This window comes from Pagrus major, chromosome 16 (assembly GCF_040436345.1).
Source record: "Pagrus major chromosome 16, Pma_NU_1.0".
Lineage (NCBI taxonomy): Eukaryota > Metazoa > Chordata > Actinopteri > Spariformes > Sparidae > Pagrus > Pagrus major.
In genome coordinates, this window is record NC_133230.1 from 12506759 (window position 1) to 12528546 (window position 21788).

The following is a 21788-nucleotide window of genomic DNA, read 5'->3' on the forward strand; positions in this document are numbered from 1 at the left end:
CAGCTCAAACACAGACTGTTGCCACAACAGGAAGTTGGCCATCAGCTAATCCCTGAGGATTTTATAAAGAGTTTATTATCTTAAGGAGAAGAGTCTTCTCAGCACATAAAGCAACACTTCATACTTCATTTTATCATAAAAACATTCAAAATCAACACATCGGGACATACGATTGTTTTCGCTGCACAGAAGGGTATGAAAAATAATCTGAAAATAACTAGTCACTAAAGTTAATTAAATAAGCACAGAAAGGTCAGCCAGCAAAATGTCAGAAAGATTGGGCCAAAGTGTTTTACTATATATCTTTAAATGTTACAATTATGGCTGAAAATGACAACACAATTAAACAAGTTTGCCAATTTCACATATCTGCACAATGCAAGTCAGCAGCCAGTTTTCTATCCGGATGTAGCTGTTGTTGTTACCACAACGTCGCGATGATTCGGTTTGTTGTGAATGTCCACTCAAGCGGCCATCTTAAAGCAAGAGTGTTTCCACATGGTTTCCATGGTAATAAGAATGGATTCTTAAAAAAGAAAAAAACATTCTCTTGGAGTTCTGTTATTTTTCCTTTCAGACGCATTCTAGAATTTTGCCTTTGATCCATCAAAGCACGCATTCTAGAATTTTGCCTTTGATCCATCAAAGCACGCATCTAGAATATTGCCTTTGATCCATCAAAGCACGCATTGTAGGAGCTTCTTATAAAAAGTCTTATAGGAGCTTGTCTTATAAACGTCCCACATTCTCACTCAGGCTATTCAAGTGAAGAGACAGAGAGAGATCGACAGAGCCAATATGAGCGAATACAGAACGTTTTGGGCATCGTACCCACAGTGCCACAACCCTGAGACACAACATTCAGGTGCAGTTGGGGACGCTAATTTTATAAGGGGCCCAGTCCAAGACGAAACGCTTTGGACCACCCAATACGGATTTCTTTGGACACCATACCCAGTGTTCCAAAATCCTGAGACACAACACTCAGGTGCGGTTGAGGACACTGATTTCCAAAGCGGTCCAGTCCAAACCGGAACGCTTTGGATTGTCCAAGACGGAACACTTTGTGTACCATACCCACAGTGCCACAACCCTGAGACACAACATTCAGGTGCAGTTGAGGACACTGATTTCCAAAGCGGTCCAGTCCAAGACGGAACGCTTTGGGAACCATACCCACAGTGCCACAACCCTGAGACACAACATTCAGGTGCAGTTGGGGACACTGATTTCCAAAGCAGTCCAATCCAAGACGGAACGCTTTGGGAACCATACCCACAGTGCCACAACCCTGAGACACAACATTCAGGTGCAGTTGGGGACACTGATTTCCAAAGCGGTCCAATCCAAGATGGAACGCTTTGGGAACCATACCCACAGTGCCACAACCCTGAGACACAACATTCAGGTGCAGTTGGGGACACTGATTTCCAAAGCGGTCCAGTCCAAGATGGAACGCTTTGGGCACCATACCCACAGTGCCACAACCCTGAGACACAACATTCAGGTGCAGTTGGGGACGCTAATTTTATAAGGGGCCCAGTCCAAGACGGAACGCTTTGGACCGTCCAATACGGATTTCTTTGGACACCATACCCAGTGTTCCACAACCCTGAGACACAACATTCAGGTGCGGTTGAGGACACTGATTTCCAAAGCGGTCCAGTCCAAACCGGAACGCTTTGGATTGTCCAAGACGGAACGCTTTGGGCACCATACCCACAGTGCCACGACCCCGAGACACAACATTCAGGTGCAGTTGAGGACACTGATTTCCAAAGCGGTCCAATCCAAGACGGAACGCTTTGGGAAGCACAACAGGCCACAAGTCCTGTGCCTGGGCTCCAGGTTCAGCAGCCTGGGACCAGTGAGACAGAGCAGGCCATGATCTGCATCTCTGAGCTAGATTTTCAGCAGCTCACAAACAGAAAGGCAGAGTGCATCGACAAGCTTCAGAGCGAGAATGAGGCCTTAGAATCACAGATGCAGGTGTTAAAGGAAACACTCGAAAGAAGCAAGGCTGTCCACGATGAGGTTGAGATGAAGAGGAAGAACACCATCAAGGACCTGGAGTTTGAACTGTCGGAGAAGAAGGCGACCGAAGCTGAAGAGCTCTCTAAAGTACAGCGGCTTGAGGAGGCTCTTCAGCAGCAAAAAGAGAGCCAGAATGACCTCGACAACTACGTGGCCCAGATGAAAGAGGAGAACAACGTATTGAAGGCAGCACTCGCCCAGACACGGACTGAGTTGGAGAGTCTTCAGCTGGAGCGGCAGGAGAGGGAGGCAGAGTGCATCTCCAAGTTTCAGAGCAAGAATGAGGCTTTAGAAACTCAGATGCAGGTGTTAAAGGAAACACTCACAAGAAACGAGGCTGTCCATGAAGAGGCTGAGATGGAGAGGATGAAGACCATTGAGGACCTGGAGTTTCAGCTATCAGAGAAGAAAGCGACCGAAGCTGAAGAGCTCTCTAAAGTACAGCGGCTTGAGGAGGCACTTCAGCAGCAAAAAGAGAGCCAGAATGACCTCGACAACTACGTGACCCAGATGAAAGAGGAGAACAACGTATTGAAGGCAGCACTCGCCCAGACACGGACTGAGTTTGAAAATCTTCAGCTGGAGCGGCAGGAGAGGGAGGCAGAGTGCATCTCCAAGTTTCAGAGCAAGAATGAGGCTTTAGAAACTCAGATGCAGGTGTTAAAGGAAACACTCACAAGAAACGAGGCTGTCCATGAAGAGGCTGAGATGGAGAGGATGAATACCATCAAGGACCTGGAGTTTCAGCTGTCAGAGAAGAAGGCGACTGAAGCTGCAGCGCTCTCTAAAGTACAGCAGCTTGAGGAGGCTCTTCAGCAGCAAAAAGAGAGCCAGAATGAACTCAACAAGCACGTGACCCAGATGAACGAGGAAAGCAACTTACTGAAGGCCGCACTCAATCAGACAGAGAGTGAGTTGGAGAGTCTTCAGCTGGAGCGGCAGGAGGAGAAGGCCAATCTCATCCAGTCCCTCAATGATATCCAACACACCCTGGAGGTTGAGGAGAAAACTCGGGAGACAAAATTGAATGATATGGCAGAGAAGGTCCGCATCCTAGTGGAGCAAATGAAGAAGCCGAAAAAACCTTCAGTGTGGAAAAGATTCAAAGGGTTATTTAAGAGATCCTGAGGACAATTTTAGTCTACATCATACACAACCAAGTCATCCTGCACCTATCTTGTTACCCCCAACTCCCTCCATCCTACCGATATAGGAAAACAATCAAAAAACTGGAACTGGCCAAAGTTTCTGCTCCATTTTTGCTATCTGGGGTTTTCCCTGAGCTTCTATGGGTTTTCTCCGGGTACTCCGGTTAACCTACTTTCAGCGAAGAAGAAATTCTTCAATGAATAAAAAAAATGAGAACTTCAGCACGACTCAGATAGCAAAATTGTTGCAGACCAGATCTGGCCTACACCATATATGTTCATCCAGCCCACATACCACCTGGAATGATGGCACTTGGACACATGGCACTTCTGTTTGCCAGATCTGAGCCACGAGCAGGCCGTATGAAGGACTACTTCTCGAATGTAAAACTGACAGTCAAAAAACTGGAACTGGCCCAAGTTTCTGCTCCATTTTTGCTATCTGGGGTTTTCACTGAGCTTCTATGGGTTTTCTCCGGGTACTCCGGTTAACCTACTTTCAGCGAAGAAGAAATTCTTCAATGAATAAAAAAAATGAGAACATCAGCACAACTCAGATAGCAAAATTGTTGCAGACCAGATCTGGCCTACACCATATATGTTCATCCAGCCCACATACCACCTGGAATGATGGCACTTGGACAGTCCACTTCGAGCAGGCCATATGAAGGACTACTTCTCGAGTGTAAAACTGACAGTCAAAAAACTGGAACTGGAACAAGTTTCTGCTCCATTTTTGCTATCTGGGGTTTTCCCTGAGCTTCTATGGGTTTTCTCCGGGTACTCCGGTTAACCTACTTTCAGCGAAGAAGAAATTCTTCAATGAATAAAAAAAAGTTACATTAGTTCAGGGTGCAAAAAAATGAGAACATCAGCTCGACTCAGATAGCAAAATTGTAGCAGACCAGATCCGGCCTACACCATATATGTTCATCCAGCCCACATACCACCTGGAATGATGGCACTTGGACAGTCCACTTCTGTTTGCCAGATCTGAGCCACGAGCAGGCCATATGAAGGACTACTTCTCCAGTGTAAAACTGACCCTAGTCCACGCAAATATACAAGCACAAATGCGCACACACACCCAGCCATCCGTGGAGAGGGGATCTCTCTTTGAATTGCCTTTCCCGAGGTTTCTTCCTGTGTCCTTTGAAGGTAGTTCTGAGGTTCACAGGGAGTTTTTCCTCGTCTTCTTAGAGAGCTTGGGCTGGGTACCTGTTCCTGATCCTGGTCTGCAAGGCCTACTGGAACACCATCAGCAACAAAAATAATACCATCATTAAATTGGCATAATGAAAAATAGCATGCAATAAAAGCAAATCAAATTATTAAAATAAATTATAAACAGTTTTAAGTATAACTACCTCGCATTCAGTACAGTCTGTTACTGTGTTATCTACTATCTAAAAATGTTTGCATATGATGCAACAATATTCTCTTCCTTCATGTTTAATTCACAAATCTGACAATGTTTGACATCTTCAATCAAATAAATATTGGGCAAATCATGATTTAAGTGTGTTCTGATGTTCCTTTAACTCAAAGATTTTACTGTTATAACTTTGAGCTGTGGGATTTTTAATCATTTGATCAAGTAGTTAAATACTGTAAATATGCTCTGTTTATATACTTTTCTGCCTGCACTGCAATTGTTTGACTGGTTTGGTGTTTTGAGGTTTATCATTAAGTCGGCATAACAACAAAAAGCATTCAATAAAAGCAAATAAAATTATTAAAATAAATTATAAACAGGCTGCCCTACATGCTTATGCTTAATTTGTTTTTAATCTTTTTTTTTTGTAAATAATATTTTATGAAAATGTTAAAAAACAAGTTCTCAATGTGTCTTTATGGCTCACTTATTCTTATAAACACATTTAAAGACTTTTATAAAGCTTTACAAATGTATTATGTCTTCTGAATGTGTGTACAGACATGACCTTTGTAGATAGATTTGTGTTTTATCTTTTTACCCACACACACACATCTACAACTTCAAACTTTATTAGTTATTTGGCTTTAAAAGGCCTTAAAAGTGCCACATAAACACATGAGATTGCACCAGTTACTAAATTAAAACAAATATTTCTTGAGCTAAAATCTTGCTCTGAAAGCTCTCTGATGTATGATGACATGATGTAATAATATACAATGTACATGAGGTCACCGGACAGTGATGATGTCATCTCTTACATACCACTGTGAGCACTGTTGTGATGTGGAAGCAGCCGTGACAGCACGACACTCAGAGTTTGGACTTTACTCCTGAGATTCCTCTATACAACTCGGCTGCCTATATATACTGAGCCCAGAGCTGTGCAGGACACACACTGTGTATTCAACAGCTCGCTGACTGGACGGGAAGCTCATCCACACAGGTAAGACACCAGGAGGAGGAGGAGGAGGAGGAGGAGGAGGAGGTCACTATTCATGTGAGATAAATATGAAAAGTAACCACAGAGAGATAATTCTGCATGTTTCTTTTCAGCACGTCAGTCATGAAGGTCCTCGTGGTGCTCGCCCTCGCTGTTTTCACTGGTAAGAAAAGTTAAATAATTTTTGTTGAAGTCAAGATGTGAATCGTTAAAGTTGGAACCAGAATTAAGACAATAGTTTTTTAAATCTCTGTTCTTTCAGCAGGTTGCAATGCCAACATCGTGTGGCAAAACCAGCCCAGGCAGCAGGTCGACATGGTGAAAGATGCTTTCTGGGACTACGTCGCCAAAGCAACCATGACCGCCGAGGACTCCCTGAAGCAGATCAGACAGTCGCAGCTGGGCAAGGAAGTCAAGTAAGACCCCCAAAATGATAAAGACGCACTTACTTAAAGGATAAGTCCACTTAAAAATGAAAATGCAGTTATTATCTACTCACCCCCACGTTGATGGAGAGTCGGGTGAGGTTTTGCAGTCCACGAAACATTTCTTGAGCTTCACAGCAAAACATTGTTGCAGCTGAAGTAGATGGGGACTTGTTTTAAGATTTTAGACTAATTCAAATGTTTGTTTCTGTGTCTCTGCAGCACCCTCATCTCTGAGAGCACCGACGCCGTCAACAAGCTGACCGACGCTCTCCGAACTCAGGTGGCTCCTCTGACCCAGGACCTCATGTCCAAGTTTACCCAGGAGGCCGAGCAGCTGAAGACACGCGTGGAGAAAGATCTGACCGCCATGGGAACCCGTCTGCAGCCCTTCACCGAGGAGCTGGTGGCTGACCTCCAGAGGAAGGTGGAGGAGCTGAAGAGGGACGCCGTCCCTTACGCTAACGCCATGGACCCCAAGTCCCTGAAGACTGTCCTGCTGCAGAAGAGCCAGGAGCTGAAGGTGCAGATGGATGAGAACGTGAACAGGCTGCAGGCCCAGATGGTCCCCTACACCGAGGAGATCAAGGAGAAGATGGAGCAGAGCGTGGAGGAGTTTCGCAGGAGCATGATCCCCCTGGCCCAGAGCTTTGAGAGCCAGCTGACCCAGAAAACCCAGGAGATCCAGCAGAGCCTGGTTCCACTGGGAGAGGAGCTGAAGGCCAAGCTGGACGCCGACACCCAGAACATGAAGAGGCAGCTGACTGGTCTGTGGAGGTCCTTCGCCAAACTGATCCAGTAAAACGGACTCTGTTTGAAATCCAGACAGATTTATGGGACAGATAAAAAGTGCAATACCTCAACGTCTGTGTTTTTATGTTGAAAGATGTTCTCAAAGGAAACCTTCTGAATACTGTCAGTATTTCCTCTATTGTGTTACTGTTTACTACTGTAAGCTTTCATCTGTAAAACAGCAATAAATTAAATTAAATGTATTTTGAGTCATCACTTTCTTTGAATTAAAAAAAAATAGCTTTAAATCCAGGAATGTAACCATTGTCGTCCAACATTTATAAGCAGAAACATTTACACATCTTGGATAGATTCACACTTTTAACTCTGGTCCACTTGTGCTATTTTTAAGCTACATCATAGTATTTATCATTATCTTGTCATTGCTGCTTTTTGCCACAGTGACTACTGTTCAAAACAAGTTAGAGGCTGCATTCAAATATCCACACCACCATACTATTAAGTGTGCTAGAAAAGAAGATTTGGTTTGTCCTAATACATAATACGTCAAATGCAGTGTGCCAAAATAATATCACTAGTCCCATTTTGCAGTATGCAGCCAGCATGTTTCTCTGGCTCGATTAATCTTCCGTGCAGTGTGAGATTGGTCTCATTGACTGAGCCGCTGAGATAAGAGAGAAGTGACAGATAAAAGTGCCTTCATGTCACGTAATAAAGGTGCAATGTTACGACAGAGTAGTACGGCAAGATTCAAGTTTCAAGTCATTGTCCTTTCTACTATGGAAACACAGGTAACATTAAAACAGAACAATGAGGAGTGAAGCTCTTGTACGCACTGAAGGTAAAAAAGAAAAGTGCCCTATTATGCACTCCATGGCAGATAATCTGCCCTTTATTGTGGCCCAATGTACAAGAAAACATGAAGCAGTGCCATGTAGGTTTCCCCTCAGTCCTAGAAAAGATTTTTTGAAGTGTTTCACCCTAAATGTGTCACAGCTTTCCGTGTGCTTGGGGCCCCAATGCATGTAGCTGGGGCCCTTTTTATTTTTTTGACCCCTGCCTTTCAGACAGCCTGAAACTGTTACTGGTCTTGCGTTAACTTTGCCGACAGCCACTTCCTCCTGTTGATTGGCAGTAACTATAAAATAATGTTAGTTAGTTCTGTGAATGGAGAAAACATCAAACACAGAAAGACAGAGCAACCAGAAAATATGTAAGAGTTGAGGGGTAGTTTCCACTGCTGCTTCACCAAAGAAAAGCTGAAAAATCATCTCAATATAAAACACTTTGACAATGTTTTATCATAATAATAACTTCTTATAATGATGATGATACCATTGTGTTACTAAAAAGTATTGTAGAAGTAAAGAGCTGTGGCCGAAATCCCCCTACTTCCAGGGTGTATGTAGAAGGGGAAAAGTCAAAGGAGGCCAAAACATCAACACCACAAGAACAACTTTATTATCGGACTGTCATGTTTTGGTTTTGGTTGATGTTGTGCTGCTCACAAAAAATCTTGGTGAAAAAAATATCAAATCCAAACTTTTGGAGTGAAAGCAAAACGCACTAAGCTGATAGAAAAACTATGAAGACAACCTCGTTGCCTAAATCCAGTGGTTAACAACCTTTTATGGGCTTGTGACCTGTCAAAATAAAACAATATCTATTTGCGACCCCTCATCACTGGGTGCATTTTTCTTGCCTTGTTTAAATTATTTTTAGAGCCCTGAAGAAAAGTCTGAAAAATAGATGATATTTGTGAGGAAGAAATATGCTTCTCCTGCTTTTATATCATTTATCATCTCACAGCATCTTCATTTTTGGTCTCCTTGAGAGAGTCCTGATGCTCAGGTGAAGAGCCACAACAAATCATTTAACGTCTACACATTAATGCACTGAAAAGACTTAAATGTTCTCAACAAATCTGATAAAATCTGATGGTTTTTAATGCATTCAGTGCCTCATGTCTATTTCTATTAATGCCAGCAGTGAGGGCCAAAGTTCATTTCCACACATACATGTGATAAAGTTCTTTATTTATTACCCCGTCTGCACAGAATGTGGTTTTCATTTGAAAGATTGTCATCTTATAAAAGTTGTATAAATGCAGGCAGTGGTTGTTAAAGCAGATACGAACCAGATCAGCTGGACAATGAAATGATACCAGAGTCACCTTCGGCCTCTTTGCTGTGATGCTATCAGCAGCATTGAGTTTGTCAGACAAGGACAGAGTAAAAATACAGAGCTTTTCTGATTAGAGTCACATGAATTTGGTGAAGACAGAATCCCATTTTACTAAACTGTAACTTCTCATATCAAACACTTGCATTCGTGCAAACTCTGATCAGACATTTGGGTGTTTTGCTAATTCCCGCCCTGTGCTTCATGTGTACTTTCAGTGTGCGACGTGGAGCCAATACAACACACACAGCAATAAAAGATGACAACAACGCAGTTCATGTTGGGAACTTCGGACACAGGTCAGCAATCCTCCCGGCATTTATTGGATCAAATCAATGCCTCTTAAACTGTATAAATAGTGAGTGAGGAGCTCAGTCAGCCTCGCAGACGTCACAGATCAGGATCGCTCAGGTGAGTCACAGTTTCTATAAAACTTTTACAGTCTGTAAAAGTCATTTGCAACATTTATGTTTATTTGAGCTAAATGAGTCATTTAAAAAATTACAGTTGTAATTAAGAGAAATTCTTCACTCAAGAATATAAACATGTCGAGGATTCAGATCTGACTTAAACAAAGAGTGTCATTAATGTTAAACGGGTGAAATGTTAAGCTGATTTTAACCAATTTATTCTTTTATATTCCAGGTCTCCGTCTTCCTGCTCATCATGAAGGTCTTCACAGTAATCTTTGTGCTGGCTGTCCTCTCAGGTGAGTTCAGAGCTTATTCTCTATATTTTACATTTGTTTTTGTTTTTTTAAACTAATCCTGACAGTTATATTTATAGATTTTACATAAAATACAATATTGCACAGAAGTGTTGCATCAACAGCGCTGTTTCGGACAATTGACAGGAATAAAAGTTAAATTTGACCTTTTCAGAGAGTATAAGTGGTCTTAATACAATTAATTCAAGTTAATTAAATCAAGAAAAATAAAGTTAAGTACAGACATTGGACAATGGGGAGGAAATTGAATGAAACAAATTAAATATAAATAAAATGATTAATAATAAATCAATACTTCAAATGATAAGTGCAGGCTTCATGGAGCAAAAAAGTTTTTACCTTTTGGGACTTTAATTTTGAAAATACTATCTATTCTAGGACCACCAATGCTCTCACACTAACAATGATAATAATAAAGATAATAATAATGACATAACAGAGGAAACAAAAATAACTTCTTGTCAACTTAATGTTGAATAACAGCTAAAAGTTGTCTCTAAACTCAGTTAATGCTGGTTAGATCCCTCAGCCCAGAAATCCTCTTCTTTTGGCCTCTGCTTGTCAAAATAGAGTCACAGATTTTTATGAAGTGGCTGAAGAGAAATCATTAAATGTAACTAAACTTGTTCCAGATTGCAGCCATTGATAATTAAACTCTGTGTTTTATCTCTCATGTCCAAACTTCCTCCATCTTTGTTTAGAAGTGAGTATTTGACATTTGTGTCTCTGTCCCCACCAGGCTGCCACGCCAAAAGCCTGCCTCAGGATCAGACCCCCTGGGAGGCCACGGTCGACAAGTTCAATGATTATTTCACAGATCTGAACACGAGGGCCGACGAGGTGGTGAGCGGCATTAAGAGCTCCCAGATCAGCAGAGAACTGGAGTGAGTTCATTTACGTCACAGCAATGAACACAGCAACAGTTATCCGAGTCGTAAATCAGTAATACCTGATAACTGACTGAACATTTGTATGACCTCTGACTTCTATGTGGATATTTTATACACTTTATGTGCTATAAACTCACGTACATGCTCTGATACACTCCTAACTGATCACATTTCTGACAACACACAATACTTCCATGTAGTCGTTGTAAAGTAAATGAACCGAATACTTTACCCACAACCAACCAGCTTTTTTCTGGGTCTTTGTGTTCTCGTCAGACTGATTCAAGTATGCTGGCATGATGAAAAAGCTTCGACACAACACTGTTAGACGTTACACAACATATATTCTGCCCTCAGCTGAGTGTGAGGAGGTTAATCAGCATGTGTCAGTGAGGTGAGACATGTAAAGAGCTGCTGACTGAATTCAAGTCCACTCTTTAGATGTCTCGTTTGGACTTTTATTGTTACTATTGTATCTTTACTCAACTTTTCAGTTAGAATCAATTGATTTTTGCATTGATTTCTTGGACATAGAGGTGCTCAGTACAAACAGAGCTACAGATTAATGTATATCTTTGCTCTTTACAATAAAAAAGTGATTTTTATTTCCTGTTTTCACCATATTGGAGGACCAAAAACACCAATAAAGTCCTTCAACGTGTCTGTCTCGTTGCCCCAACAGCACTCTGATCCAGGACAGCATGTCTGAGCTCTCCATGTACAAAGACGACATGCAGACCAAGCTGGCCCCGTACGCTCAGGAGGCCGGAGAGCGTATGGCCACAGATCTGCAGAAACTGGCCGACAAACTCCGCGAACACATGATCGAGGCCCGGGAGCAGATGGACAAGTACAGCCAGGAGCTCCAGACCATGATGGAGCAGAACGCCGATGACGTCAGGGTCAGGGTCTCCGCCTACACCCGCAAGCTGAAGAAACGCCTCAACAAGGACACACAGGAGATCAAGAGGTGAGTGAACTGAAGCAGGGAGGAGTCGCTGCGGGCTGAAGGGAAACTTTGTCCAGTAAGAGACAGTTTCTTTAACTTTTACACTAACTTTACAACAACTTTTTATTGTTTTATTGAGATTTATTGGCTCTCCTGAGAGAATTTGATTAGAAAAACTGATTTTCATTTCTCTAATACTTTAAACTTATCAATGTTGTATTGATGTTTTATTGTTGGTTTTTAATACACTGTATATTGCCAGAAAGCAGAATTAATAGTGAGTGGATTATCCTGATGAGGTAAACAGTTATGATTACACTACAGCTGCAATGATTTGTTCATTAATTTATTAGTTAATTAAATTAATCGTCAACTATTTTGATAATCGGTCAATCGTTTGAGTCATTTTTAGTCAGTTTACTTTGGTTCATATATTTGCCAAGTGAATATTAGATTATAGATTAAATGCACTGTGGTTCTTTCCACCACGTGTTGTGGTCAACTCCTAAAATATGATTGATTTTTATGGATCAAACTGCCCTAAAGTATATAAAGAAGTTGATTGACTTAAACTCAATCAGTTACAACATTAAAGTGCTGCTTACAGTATGTGTTAAATATGCATCAATAATAATACACAAATAATGTCATATAGACATGCAAATACTTTTGATACAGTGAGAAAGTACATTTTGCAGATAATACCTCCTCCTTTTACTGAAGTATGATGTTTGAATGTAGTATTTTGCACTGTGGTGGTGGTACATTGACTGAAGTAAAGGATCTGAATACTCCTAACACTCCATCTATTCAGTATACATCACTTTCTTTACACCAGACTTTGTGCTGAAGTGTTAAATGTGATATTTTTGAGTCCTCACTCATTAAATCTGCTCTGTCCTTCTCTCAGACAAGTTGCAGACTACGTTGGCGAGTTCCAGTCCCGCACCTCAGACAACATGGAGGAAATGAAGACCCGTCTCAACCCTTACTTCGCTCAGGTGCGTGACAACGCCCAGGCAAAGATCAGCACCCTGAACGACCTGCTGAGGTCTCAGGTGGAGAACGTGAAGGAGAAGATCCAGACCACCGCTGAGGACATCAAGGATCGCTTTGAGACAACCGCTGGAGACATGAGATCCACCATGGAGGACAAGATGGAGGAGCTGAACGAGTGGTTCAAGCCTTATCTCTCCATGTTCTCAATGTAATCTGGACTTTTGGTTTATCCACCACTTTCTGTATTAGTACCACCTCAACAGATTTATGAGACTCACAGGGAAGTCTCTGCTTCGTCACAAATGTCCACCATCAGTCTAAATGTGTGTCTGTCACTGAAGGCAACCTTCAATAAAAACAAGCTGCTCACATGTGTGTAGAAAATCATTGATCATCAATAATGTGCACAAACATGTTCACTAAGTCCTCCTGCACAAGTATCCTCAGTTCTTTTAAAAATATACAATTATTGAAACTAGAATACTTATTTGAGACAAAGAATCACAGAAATGATTTAATTTAGCTCAGTTATTTGTAATTAAAAAAGTATTTTGGAGTACAGCAACAGGATTTTGCATTATTTTTCAAGAAAATCCATGACGTGAACTGGGAGGGCGAAGGTGAGCTGGCATCTTTAGTAAGATGTGTGACTGAACTCCATGTGACTAAAAACAAAACAACACCAGAGAAAAATCACGACAGTGTCCATTCTTGAAAAACTATTGTATTAGAAACTATTTTCACAGATCAGTAACAATTCACAGGAAATATTCTACATGTTTCTGTTTCTTCAGTCCAGCAAATCTCTAAAGACATTCATGGTTACCTTGTAGAAAAGAAACAGAGTTTGAGATGCAGTAAAATGCAAAACACCACTCATTACAGACAGAGCTGCTCACATTCATGGACATTAAAGAAGTCTTTCAAATCAAATGAGTTTTCATCGTCACACCACAATAGATATCTTGTATCAAAAACAATATCTGAGAAAAGAAAATGTAGGTACAAACTTAACAGCTTGGGCATTAAAGGTCCAGTGTGGAGGATTTAGGGGCAGGAATGGAATATAATACTCATAATTATGTTTTTATTAGTGTATAAAAGTTTTTATAAAAGTGTTTTTAAAAGTGTATACACTGGACCTTATAATATCTCAAAATATATATATTTCAGCAGTCAACAAAAATACTTTACAACAGTAGTAAAACATTTTAGTTTGTTATTGTATATATTATATATCAAAATGATTAATTCACTAAATGATGTTTATAGATGAAATATTGATTAAGCATCTATTGTTTGCTGACAGTGAAATAACTATACCAAATTTACCATTTATTTATGATATTTATAATAAAATGTCACCATTTTTTAATAGTCTTACTAAAACGTGTAAAATTCTGACTTAATGGATTATAATTTTACTAACGAATCACTTTTATAATTGTAATAACAGCACCACGTTCAACATTTCCTGCTGTAATGATAAAATAAAAACAAAAACATCACATTTATTATTTATTTATATATATATTTAATCATTATTTCGTCATTTTTAATGTTTATTATAGAAAACTTGGTCAGACTAGCTCGCAGACACCACACGTGAAGCTACGGCGCGGTGAAACCACACTATCACGCCGACGTCATCAGCGCGACCAATCACATTTCTTCATGCAAATCTTCCAGCCAATCACAGACGCGGTTTGTTATGAGGCACCACATACGTTAGATTGTCGCTTGTTCAGTGTTGTCATTTCTGAACATGTCCATCATGTGTGAAGCAGAGAGTTTTGTATCTTATCCTGATTATTGATTACCGTCACGATGAGTAACCCTTGTAGAGAAGTCATCACTCTTCAGCTGGGACATTATTCCAACTTTGTCGGGACTCACTGGTGGAATTTACAGGTGAGGATCTCTGTAGCGGCTAACGCGAAGCTAGCTAGCGTTAGCTTTGCATGTGTTGTCAAACTTCAGAGAGTACTCTCTGTTCTGCCCTGTACCAGAGGGACAGCTAATGCTAGCAGCACCGTGAATGTGCATTTTATGGTCATTATAGGAGACTGAGGAGGACATGGGATAAAATTAAGCTGGTAAACAGGAGATACAACTTAGCAAATAACGTCAGCCACCAGGCTTTATGATGCTAAAGATCCTAACTTTATAGTGTCAGGTTAGCTGTCTATTTTAGACCAGGTAAACACATAAAGACATTGGTAAGATCCTTCAGTAGAAGACGCAGATTAATCACTTCACAGGATAACTTAAAATAGGTCTAAAATATATAAATTATCCACTGTTTAAATGATGGAGATGATGATATTGGTTGTGTTATATAACATACATTCGGTCTCCTGTAAAGGTAGTTGTTGTTTATTGTATAATCCACATGCAGCAGTGTGCCCAGCCCACATGAACGTGTAAGACACCACAATTACAGCTGCAGTGGTGAAACATTTGTCAGAAAACAACATAACTTATTTTACGTAAGATCATATAAGAGCTTTGTCTCCTGTCCAAAGCTCTAATAATATCTGCCACACAAAAGCCTGGCACCTTTCTGAAACCTAAAACCCTTCAGGCCTTAAACATTGGGGCTAATTGTCTTTGTAGATAGAATTAAAGATAATTTTTGCATGATTAATCACTTTGTGGCGTGGTCTATAAAACATCAGAAAACAGTTAAGACGTCCATCACTTTCTAGAGCCCAGAATGATGCCATCAGTTGTCTTGTTTTGTCTTAAACCCAAAGTATTGATTTGTATAGAAATCAGCAGAATGACAAGGAAAAAGCAGCACATTAACACATTTGTGAAGCCTAGACAAGAGACAGTCTGGATCTCACTCTCATTTCTTCTCAGATGGAGCTGACTGCATTTTGGTATTTTTGGTCGCCTTCATAGTCTTTGACAAATAAATGATGACGGACTTTTTCTTTGTTTGCAGGATGCGTCTCTATCATACGATCCAGAGACGCCTCCAGGTGACGTCCAGAGTGATGTCGTGTTTCGTGAAGGACAGACTCTGGGCGGACATGTCACCCACACACCTCGCCTCATTGCCATGGATCTTAAAGGTAACTTCTCCAACACATTTTGTGCAATAGTTTAATTACTTTATAAGGGTTCTGTTTTTGTTATTTATATGCCTTAAATGTATATACTTAGAAATTAACCTACTCTCTGCCTGTCACTCTATAACAGGAAGTCTTCGGACTCTACGGCAGGAGGGAAATCTGTATGACCCTGGCAAAGACACCTCTGCTGTCTCATGGTAAATAAGAGTCTCTGTATCTGAATTGTTGCCTGTGTGTTTACATATCGTGCTGTTTTTTATTTAAAACTGTGCTCCATCCGGCAGGGAGGGAAACCTCATGATGCATGAGGAAAGTCCGGCTGCGAAGAACCCCTTTCTTGAAGATCTGGACAAGTTGGATGTGAGTATTTATGGCGGAGATGAAACAAAGCAGCTTAATGAATCGTAATATCACTATATTTTCTTGAGACACTGATGCCAGGTGTAAACTACAGCACGAAACACAAAACAGCTGTCAGCGAAGTTTAAAGTCTGACTTTCACTCTTCTGTACATTTGTATCTTGATCTTTTATTAATTTCTTCTTACATTCTTTCGATGTTGGTGATAATATATTTTCTGATATGTCCTGTTAGTTCTGTTTTTGCAATTGGTGAGTGTCTTATTCGCACAGCTGTTTTTGTCACCAGAGAGGGGAGATCTTGGGCAACGCAGATTTTTACATCAATTCCCAGCAGCCTCAGTGCTCAGGTAAGAAAAACTAATCTCTGCATAACAAAATTTGCATTCATCATAGTATCTGTGACCACTCTGAAAACTCTCCCACCAGCAGGTGCAGTGAATGTAGACACTGTGAACAGCCAGCTGGATCGACTCCAGAAGGGCTACAGGCTGGAGGGCAGCGTGAAGGTGTGGTCCGACTTCCTCAGGATCCACCTGCACCCTCGCACCATCTCTGTCATCCACCAGTATAACCATGACGGGTAACGAGCAGACGTCCTGCACTTTGTGTTTACTTCTACCAATTCTTAGAGTATACAAGAGGACTGTTGTGGAAAAGTAAATCAAAGTTAGAGGCAGAAAAATCATGTTTATGATGCTGCAGCAGGGGGAAAGCACCAATAATACAATGTAGAGGATTTCACCACCTGGCCATGCTGAATATATAGAGAAAGCATGGGCGACGTTAAAAAGGGGAAGAATTGGGGGAAGTCTTTGATTTCTTTCACACAGACAGTTCAATACCTGCTATTCTCCAGTAGATGTCAGCCTTTACAGATTTCTCTCTGTGAGCTGAATCTTAAAAGTTTGTTTTACTCATGACTGCACCCTAAATAGCAATGCCTAACTTTTTTTAAATTAATTTTTGTACATCTGATAAGAAAAGATGCTGTTGGATCACTAATTGGGGCACAAGAGCAGTTTCTCTCCATGCAAACACGTTTAAACAATGGATTTTCTTGTTTTATAGTCAGTGGGTTAAGTAAGCTTTAATATTATATGTGTGGTTGTCCAGGGAGGCTCACCGTCTGGAGGCTTTTGGCCAGGGAGAGGCTCTCCTGCAGGGGTCGGTGCTCGAGGACCTGGAGGATAGATTACACTTCTTTGTGGAGGAGTGCGACTACCTTCAGGTCAGTCATTGTTTTTGGGTTACTTTGCACATTCCTGGTGAATATTTTGTACATTTCTGCACAAAACAAACAATAAATCAAAAATATTTAGGATTTTGCACATTGAAAAAAAATATTTTGCTGATGTATTTCATTCCTAAATACCCACATAGTCATTAAGCTGCACTTCACACGTCTTCTTTTGTTCCTTTCGTTATCTCTCCTCTTTCTGCCTCCTGTTTTCCTCTCAGGGTTTCCAGGTTTTGTGTGACCTGGCTGATGGCTTTGCAGGCCTGGGGTCAAAGGTCACAGAGATGCTGCAGGATTCTTATAGCGGGAGAGGCATCCTAACGTGGGGGTTAGCACCTGTCAGCCACCCAAACTCAGTGAGTCACAAACTTAACTTATTATCTCTGTGGCTATTTTATCTGTTACTGTTGTGTAAAAGCTGATGTTTTTTAAATGGGCTTCTGTACTGATGGCACTGTTTCGTTTCAACCAGACTCCAATGAAGGACATCTACCACCAGTTAAACTGCACACTAGGGACCGTCCACTTGGCCAATAACAGCTCTTTCTTCTGCCCGTTGACCCTGCGTGGAGGATTCGGCCGACGACCCTCCGCTCCCACAACCTTCCCCCACCTCAACTGTGATGTGAGCTTTGATTTTTTGTTTATTACTGTGTTAATATTATTAAACTTTTCAAAGATATGTTGAATTGAATATGAGGTGATCAGCAACTTTTCATTGGATCAAATGTTTGTTTTTAAGACCTGTTCAGTGGCTTATTTTTGGCATTTTCGTTGACTTTTTTTTATTAAATTAAAAACACAAATTTAAGAGACAGGATGATGATGAATGGAATTAAAACGAAGGATAAAACTGTATTTCTGACCCTTTTATTATAAGTTCTTGAATTAATATATGATTAAGGGACTTTTTAAGACTTACATAGGTGCTGTTATGAATGTAGGTAAAAATGAAAAGTGGTTGACTGTCACTGTCTCTCCTGTGTGTCAGCCCTCACTGTGGTACCACTCCAGCTCCGTCCTGGCTTTGGCCCTCGACGCCCTCACTTTGCCTTACAGGCTAAGGAACAACAGCGTCCCCATGTGGCAGGTGGCAGACACACTGGCCGTGTCTGGTAGAAAGGTGATGCACTGATACTGTTTTCTTGAGCCATGTTCACGTCTCTTTAAGAAGCATCTGATCGTATTGGGTGCCATGTTGTATTTAAATTCTAGGTGGTGGCTGCTTATGGTGCCGTCCCCTTTCCCATGATGCACGGAGGCTCTCTCCCCGACGCCCTGAGTGCCTGCGCAGATGTGTTGCCATGGAAACCACTATCGGCTTGCTCGGAAGCTGGCGACGGTCGGTGCTACAGCCAGTGGGCGACACTCAAAGGCTTTGAGGGCCAGAAACTAATCAGGTCAGCATAAATGGATGTACCCTGCTTTTATAGTTATTTTACACATAGGATGTAAAAGTATCTGAAACACTGAGCATGTTTTTTTATAGTGACATACTTTATTTATATATCATGTTAAGACAAGCTCAGAAAACCAGTCCAAAGAGCTGATATGAGGCTTTCATACATCTATAATATTTTCAGTGATTTACATACATTTTTATTGAAAAATTAGTGTTACTGCAAATATAGTGTAGTAATATAGTTAGATTTTTGTGTATAAACTGATTACATTATTTTTTACAAACTTGAATTGTTCTATAGCAATGTTGTGAGTCATGATCTGTAAAGTTTTCAACATTTTCATAGGCATGGGTGAAGTTTGTCGTTGCATTTTAGATACTTAGTGGCTGAATATTTTGTTAAAACAGACGAAGCAGAGTTCGTGCTGGAAAAGCCAAATACATTGCATGTGGAATCAGGACACTTTAAAAGGTACTAGACAAAGACAAAGGTGAATGTGTGGAATAGTTTGCAAAAATTAACACGGAGTCTGGTGGGTTTTCAATTCTTCAAAAAAAAGAAAGAAAGATTAAAAACGGCGCAACCACAAAAGATTCAAAAGTCTTTTTCATGAAGAAATTCTTAAAAATACTGACAATGCATGTTAAAAACAGGTTGAGCTGCAACCCATGCGAAGCGGCACAAACAGCCTTCTTCTGGGTGTAACCGTCAGCACAGTTCCTCTTTTTGTGGATGGAACATTTCAAACGCCTAATCAGAAAGGACGTGAACTCAAAGGTGACAAAAGAGGCCGGACCACTAGATGCAGTACATACAAAGAGAAGAAAGAGGGAAATGAAAGCATACAGATAAAAAATAGTAACTCCTCTACAGCACCATAGGCACCTCAAGACCTCATGCATCAGAGCAACTACAAAAAAAAGGATTCATTAAATTTCTTAATCCTTGTTTCGAGCTTGGCCACCTTTTTATCTTCTGAGCTTTCCGTGTGAATCCATGAGAATTGAAGTATTTCATGAAGTCATTCGGTCACATGAAGTCACACACAAAGATAAAATTGCAGTCCACATTTTAATGGATTATCAACAGAGAAAATATCTCACAGAAGCATGCAGGCATTAAACATTCAATGCGTTGCTGAAACAATTTTCTCTCCTCAGCTCTCTGGCTCCAGGGACTAAACCACCCACTCCTCTGCACAGCCTCCACAGTGGGGAAGACGTCTTGGCTGCCTACATCAGATCTTTCTACCCTACAGCTCCTCTGTGAGTCCCCACACCGTCACAAATCACTTGTTTATCTTCATGGTAAATAATACATTTTTACATGTTCTCTCTCCATCTTCGCTCTCTCAGTGCTCTCCAGTTGGCGTCTACTCCCAGCAAGCTGACGCCACCTTTCCCTCAGATATTCAGTCAGTCCCTCGATGCTCAGGGCTTCCTGCAGAGCCAGGCTCCCCCGCCGGGCTGTAAGCACATTTCTGATTTCACATAAATTTTTTTGTCCACCTGTCATTGTTGTGGCTTGAAAGGGACAGTTCAAAATACAATTTCCTCTTACCTGTAGTGCCATTAGATTATATTGGTGATGGTGGTGGCACAAACCCAAAAAAGTACATTTAAAAAAATAAATACATTTTATGGGCTTTCATAAATAGCATTACAGGTTCAGTTCATTCAGTTCAGTTCAGTTCAGCATTACAGGTTAGATGGAAAATATGTCTTTTCCCTTTAAAACAACTCTCCTTCAACCTGTTTTTTCCTTCTGTCTCTGCAGCTCTGGCCCCTGTGGTCTCCTCTGTACCCGTCATGACGTCCCTCCAGTCGGGGCCCGCACTCGGCCCGTGGCTCTCTGAGCTGCATCGTGGCGCCAGCACTTTCGACATCCGCCGCTTGGCCCCCAGCTTCCTCTCCCAGGGCCCAGAAATGGCCGACTACAAGGAGGCCCTGGAGCAGCTGCGCCTACTGGCCCGGTGTTACCGTGACAACAGCAGCGGGGTGATGCGCTCTTCCTCGGAGGAAGATGATGATGATGACTGACTGTGGCAGTCTTAGGGCCCATGGGCTGGATAGACTGATGGCTGCTGACCTGGCATCCGCTTTGCTTACCAGCCTGCATGCACTCATACTGACACAGAGAGGAAGAGGAGCTGAGCCTCTGGTTGGTGAAGGACCAGCACTGAGTTTGATAAAACACCAAGAGGTTTCTGATAGAACTGAGCTGCAAGAAGATAGACCTCTATAAGAGATCCATGCGTAGTATTCATGAAGGTGATGGATGTAGCATCATATGACTGTATGGACTGTGGTTACATTTTCCTCAGATGACTGTTTATGTGTAATTAATGTGTTTTATACTGAGTGTACGATATAAAATGACTGTATTTACATAAAGAGATGTACGTGTCACACTGTTTTGGGCATAAGGTTCCTCTGACCATTGCACTTAAACTTCTCATTATCATAATACCAGAGCCCAAAACAACCAGCAGCTAGATTTATGTTCAAGTTGCTATATTTTAGAGTCTGCCTCTACCTGAATTTCATTCTCCACACAGACACGGCAGCATATCACCAGATAAACCACTAACTGCTGCTAGCTATAGCTGCTGTTACCTAGTTAGCCTCGCAGCTAGTGTTTCTGACTGGGAGCTCGGAGTGGTATTATGAAAAAGGATGGGCTGGTGCTAGCTGGTTAGCATGCTGACATCAGTAGATATCTCTGAATCACATTGATATGTAGTCAGATTTATTTCCTCACATTCTGGTGATAATTCGTTAACTTTTGATTGTTTAAACTTAAAATCTCACGTGTTGCACCTTTTAAAACAAGCTTTGTATTAATTCATGGTTTGAAAAATTGTAATAAATTCTCGGCAGATGGTTTGTTTCAGTTTTAGACATTTAATCAAGGTTCAGCTACGGTCAGAAAATGATTTTTAGTTCCATTTTTCCAGGGATAAAGCCAACGTTGCCATGTATAATGCAATAAGCAGATCCCATGAAGACCAAAACTAATTTTCAGTGTGTTCTGAATCTAGCCCCAAGCCCATTAGTTCCTTCTGAAGTAGTAAAACTTAAAAATAGGTAATAGAAATACATTTATGAAAAATGTGCGATGGCTCTGAATGCAGCGAGTTGTCCATTAATGTTGGTGCTGAAATTGGTTCTGAAATTACTCAGACGCATGGCTTTTCCCTCGCTTTGTGTACGATTGTGATGT

The 21788-nt window shown here is 41.1% G+C and overlaps 3 protein-coding genes across 4 annotated transcripts; all 3 read left to right on the plus strand.

Annotated features, from left to right (window-relative positions):
- The first annotated feature begins 5683 nt into the window (after positions 1 to 5683).
- LOC141010942 (uncharacterized) lies at positions 5684 to 6787 on the plus strand. The gene is made up of 3 exons (XM_073484108.1): positions 5684 to 5723; positions 5826 to 5976; positions 6208 to 6787. Exons 1-3 carry the CDS (start codon positions 5684 to 5686, stop codon positions 6785 to 6787), a joined length of 771 nt encoding a protein of 256 aa, XP_073340209.1.
- Positions 6788 to 9585: 2798 nt separating this feature from the next.
- Positions 9586 to 12696, plus strand: apoea (apolipoprotein Ea). Its single transcript, XM_073484107.1, has 4 exons — positions 9586 to 9628; positions 10386 to 10530; positions 11219 to 11506; positions 12396 to 12696. Exons 1-4 carry the CDS (start codon positions 9586 to 9588, stop codon positions 12694 to 12696), a joined length of 777 nt encoding a protein of 258 aa, XP_073340208.1.
- A 1529-nt stretch (positions 12697 to 14225) lies between these two features.
- Positions 14226 to 21449, plus strand: msto1 (misato mitochondrial distribution and morphology regulator 1). 2 transcript variants are annotated; one of them, XM_073482877.1, is made up of 14 exons: positions 14226 to 14395; positions 15435 to 15564; positions 15692 to 15761; positions 15849 to 15924; positions 16213 to 16273; positions 16353 to 16506; positions 17040 to 17154; positions 17385 to 17519; positions 17636 to 17788; positions 18155 to 18286; positions 18379 to 18563; positions 19727 to 19831; positions 19922 to 20034; positions 20343 to 21449. In XM_073482877.1, exons 1-14 carry the CDS (start codon positions 14312 to 14314, stop codon positions 20603 to 20605), a joined length of 1776 nt encoding a protein of 591 aa, XP_073338978.1. In that variant the 5' UTR covers positions 14226 to 14311; the 3' UTR covers positions 20606 to 21449. The 2 variants fall into 2 exon arrangements, with proteins under 2 accessions (XP_073338978.1, XP_073338979.1); XM_073482878.1 differs by having other exon boundaries at positions 16356 to 16506; positions 20343 to 20695.
- The last annotated feature ends 339 nt before the right edge of the window (positions 21450 to 21788 follow it).

Bases quoted from the DNA above. Each gene is read 5' to 3' on its own strand.
- msto1 (XM_073482877.1), top strand. From the start codon at position 14,312: ATGAGTAACCCTTGTAGAGAAGTCATCACTCTTCAGCTGGGACATTAT. The intron at 15,925-16,212 runs GTGAGTATTTAT...TTTTGTCACCAG, and splicing joins AAGATCTGGACAAGTTGGAT to AGAGGGGAGATCTTGGGCAA. The intron at 20,035-20,342 runs GTAAGCACATTT...CTGTCTCTGCAG, and splicing joins CCAGGCTCCCCCGCCGGGCT to CTCTGGCCCCTGTGGTCTCC.
- apoea (XM_073484107.1), top strand. From the start codon at position 9,586: ATGAAGGTCTTCACAGTAATCTTTGTGCTGGCTGTCCTCTCAG. The intron at 9,629-10,385 runs GTGAGTTCAGAG...TGTCCCCACCAG, and splicing joins TGTGCTGGCTGTCCTCTCAG to GCTGCCACGCCAAAAGCCTG. The intron at 11,507-12,395 runs GTGAGTGAACTG...TCCTTCTCTCAG, and splicing joins GACACACAGGAGATCAAGAG to ACAAGTTGCAGACTACGTTG.
- LOC141010942 (XM_073484108.1), top strand. From the start codon at position 5,684: ATGAAGGTCCTCGTGGTGCTCGCCCTCGCTGTTTTCACTG. The intron at 5,724-5,825 runs GTAAGAAAAGTT...TTCTTTCAGCAG, and splicing joins CGCCCTCGCTGTTTTCACTG to GTTGCAATGCCAACATCGTG. The intron at 5,977-6,207 runs GTAAGACCCCCA...GTGTCTCTGCAG, and splicing joins CAGCTGGGCAAGGAAGTCAA to CACCCTCATCTCTGAGAGCA.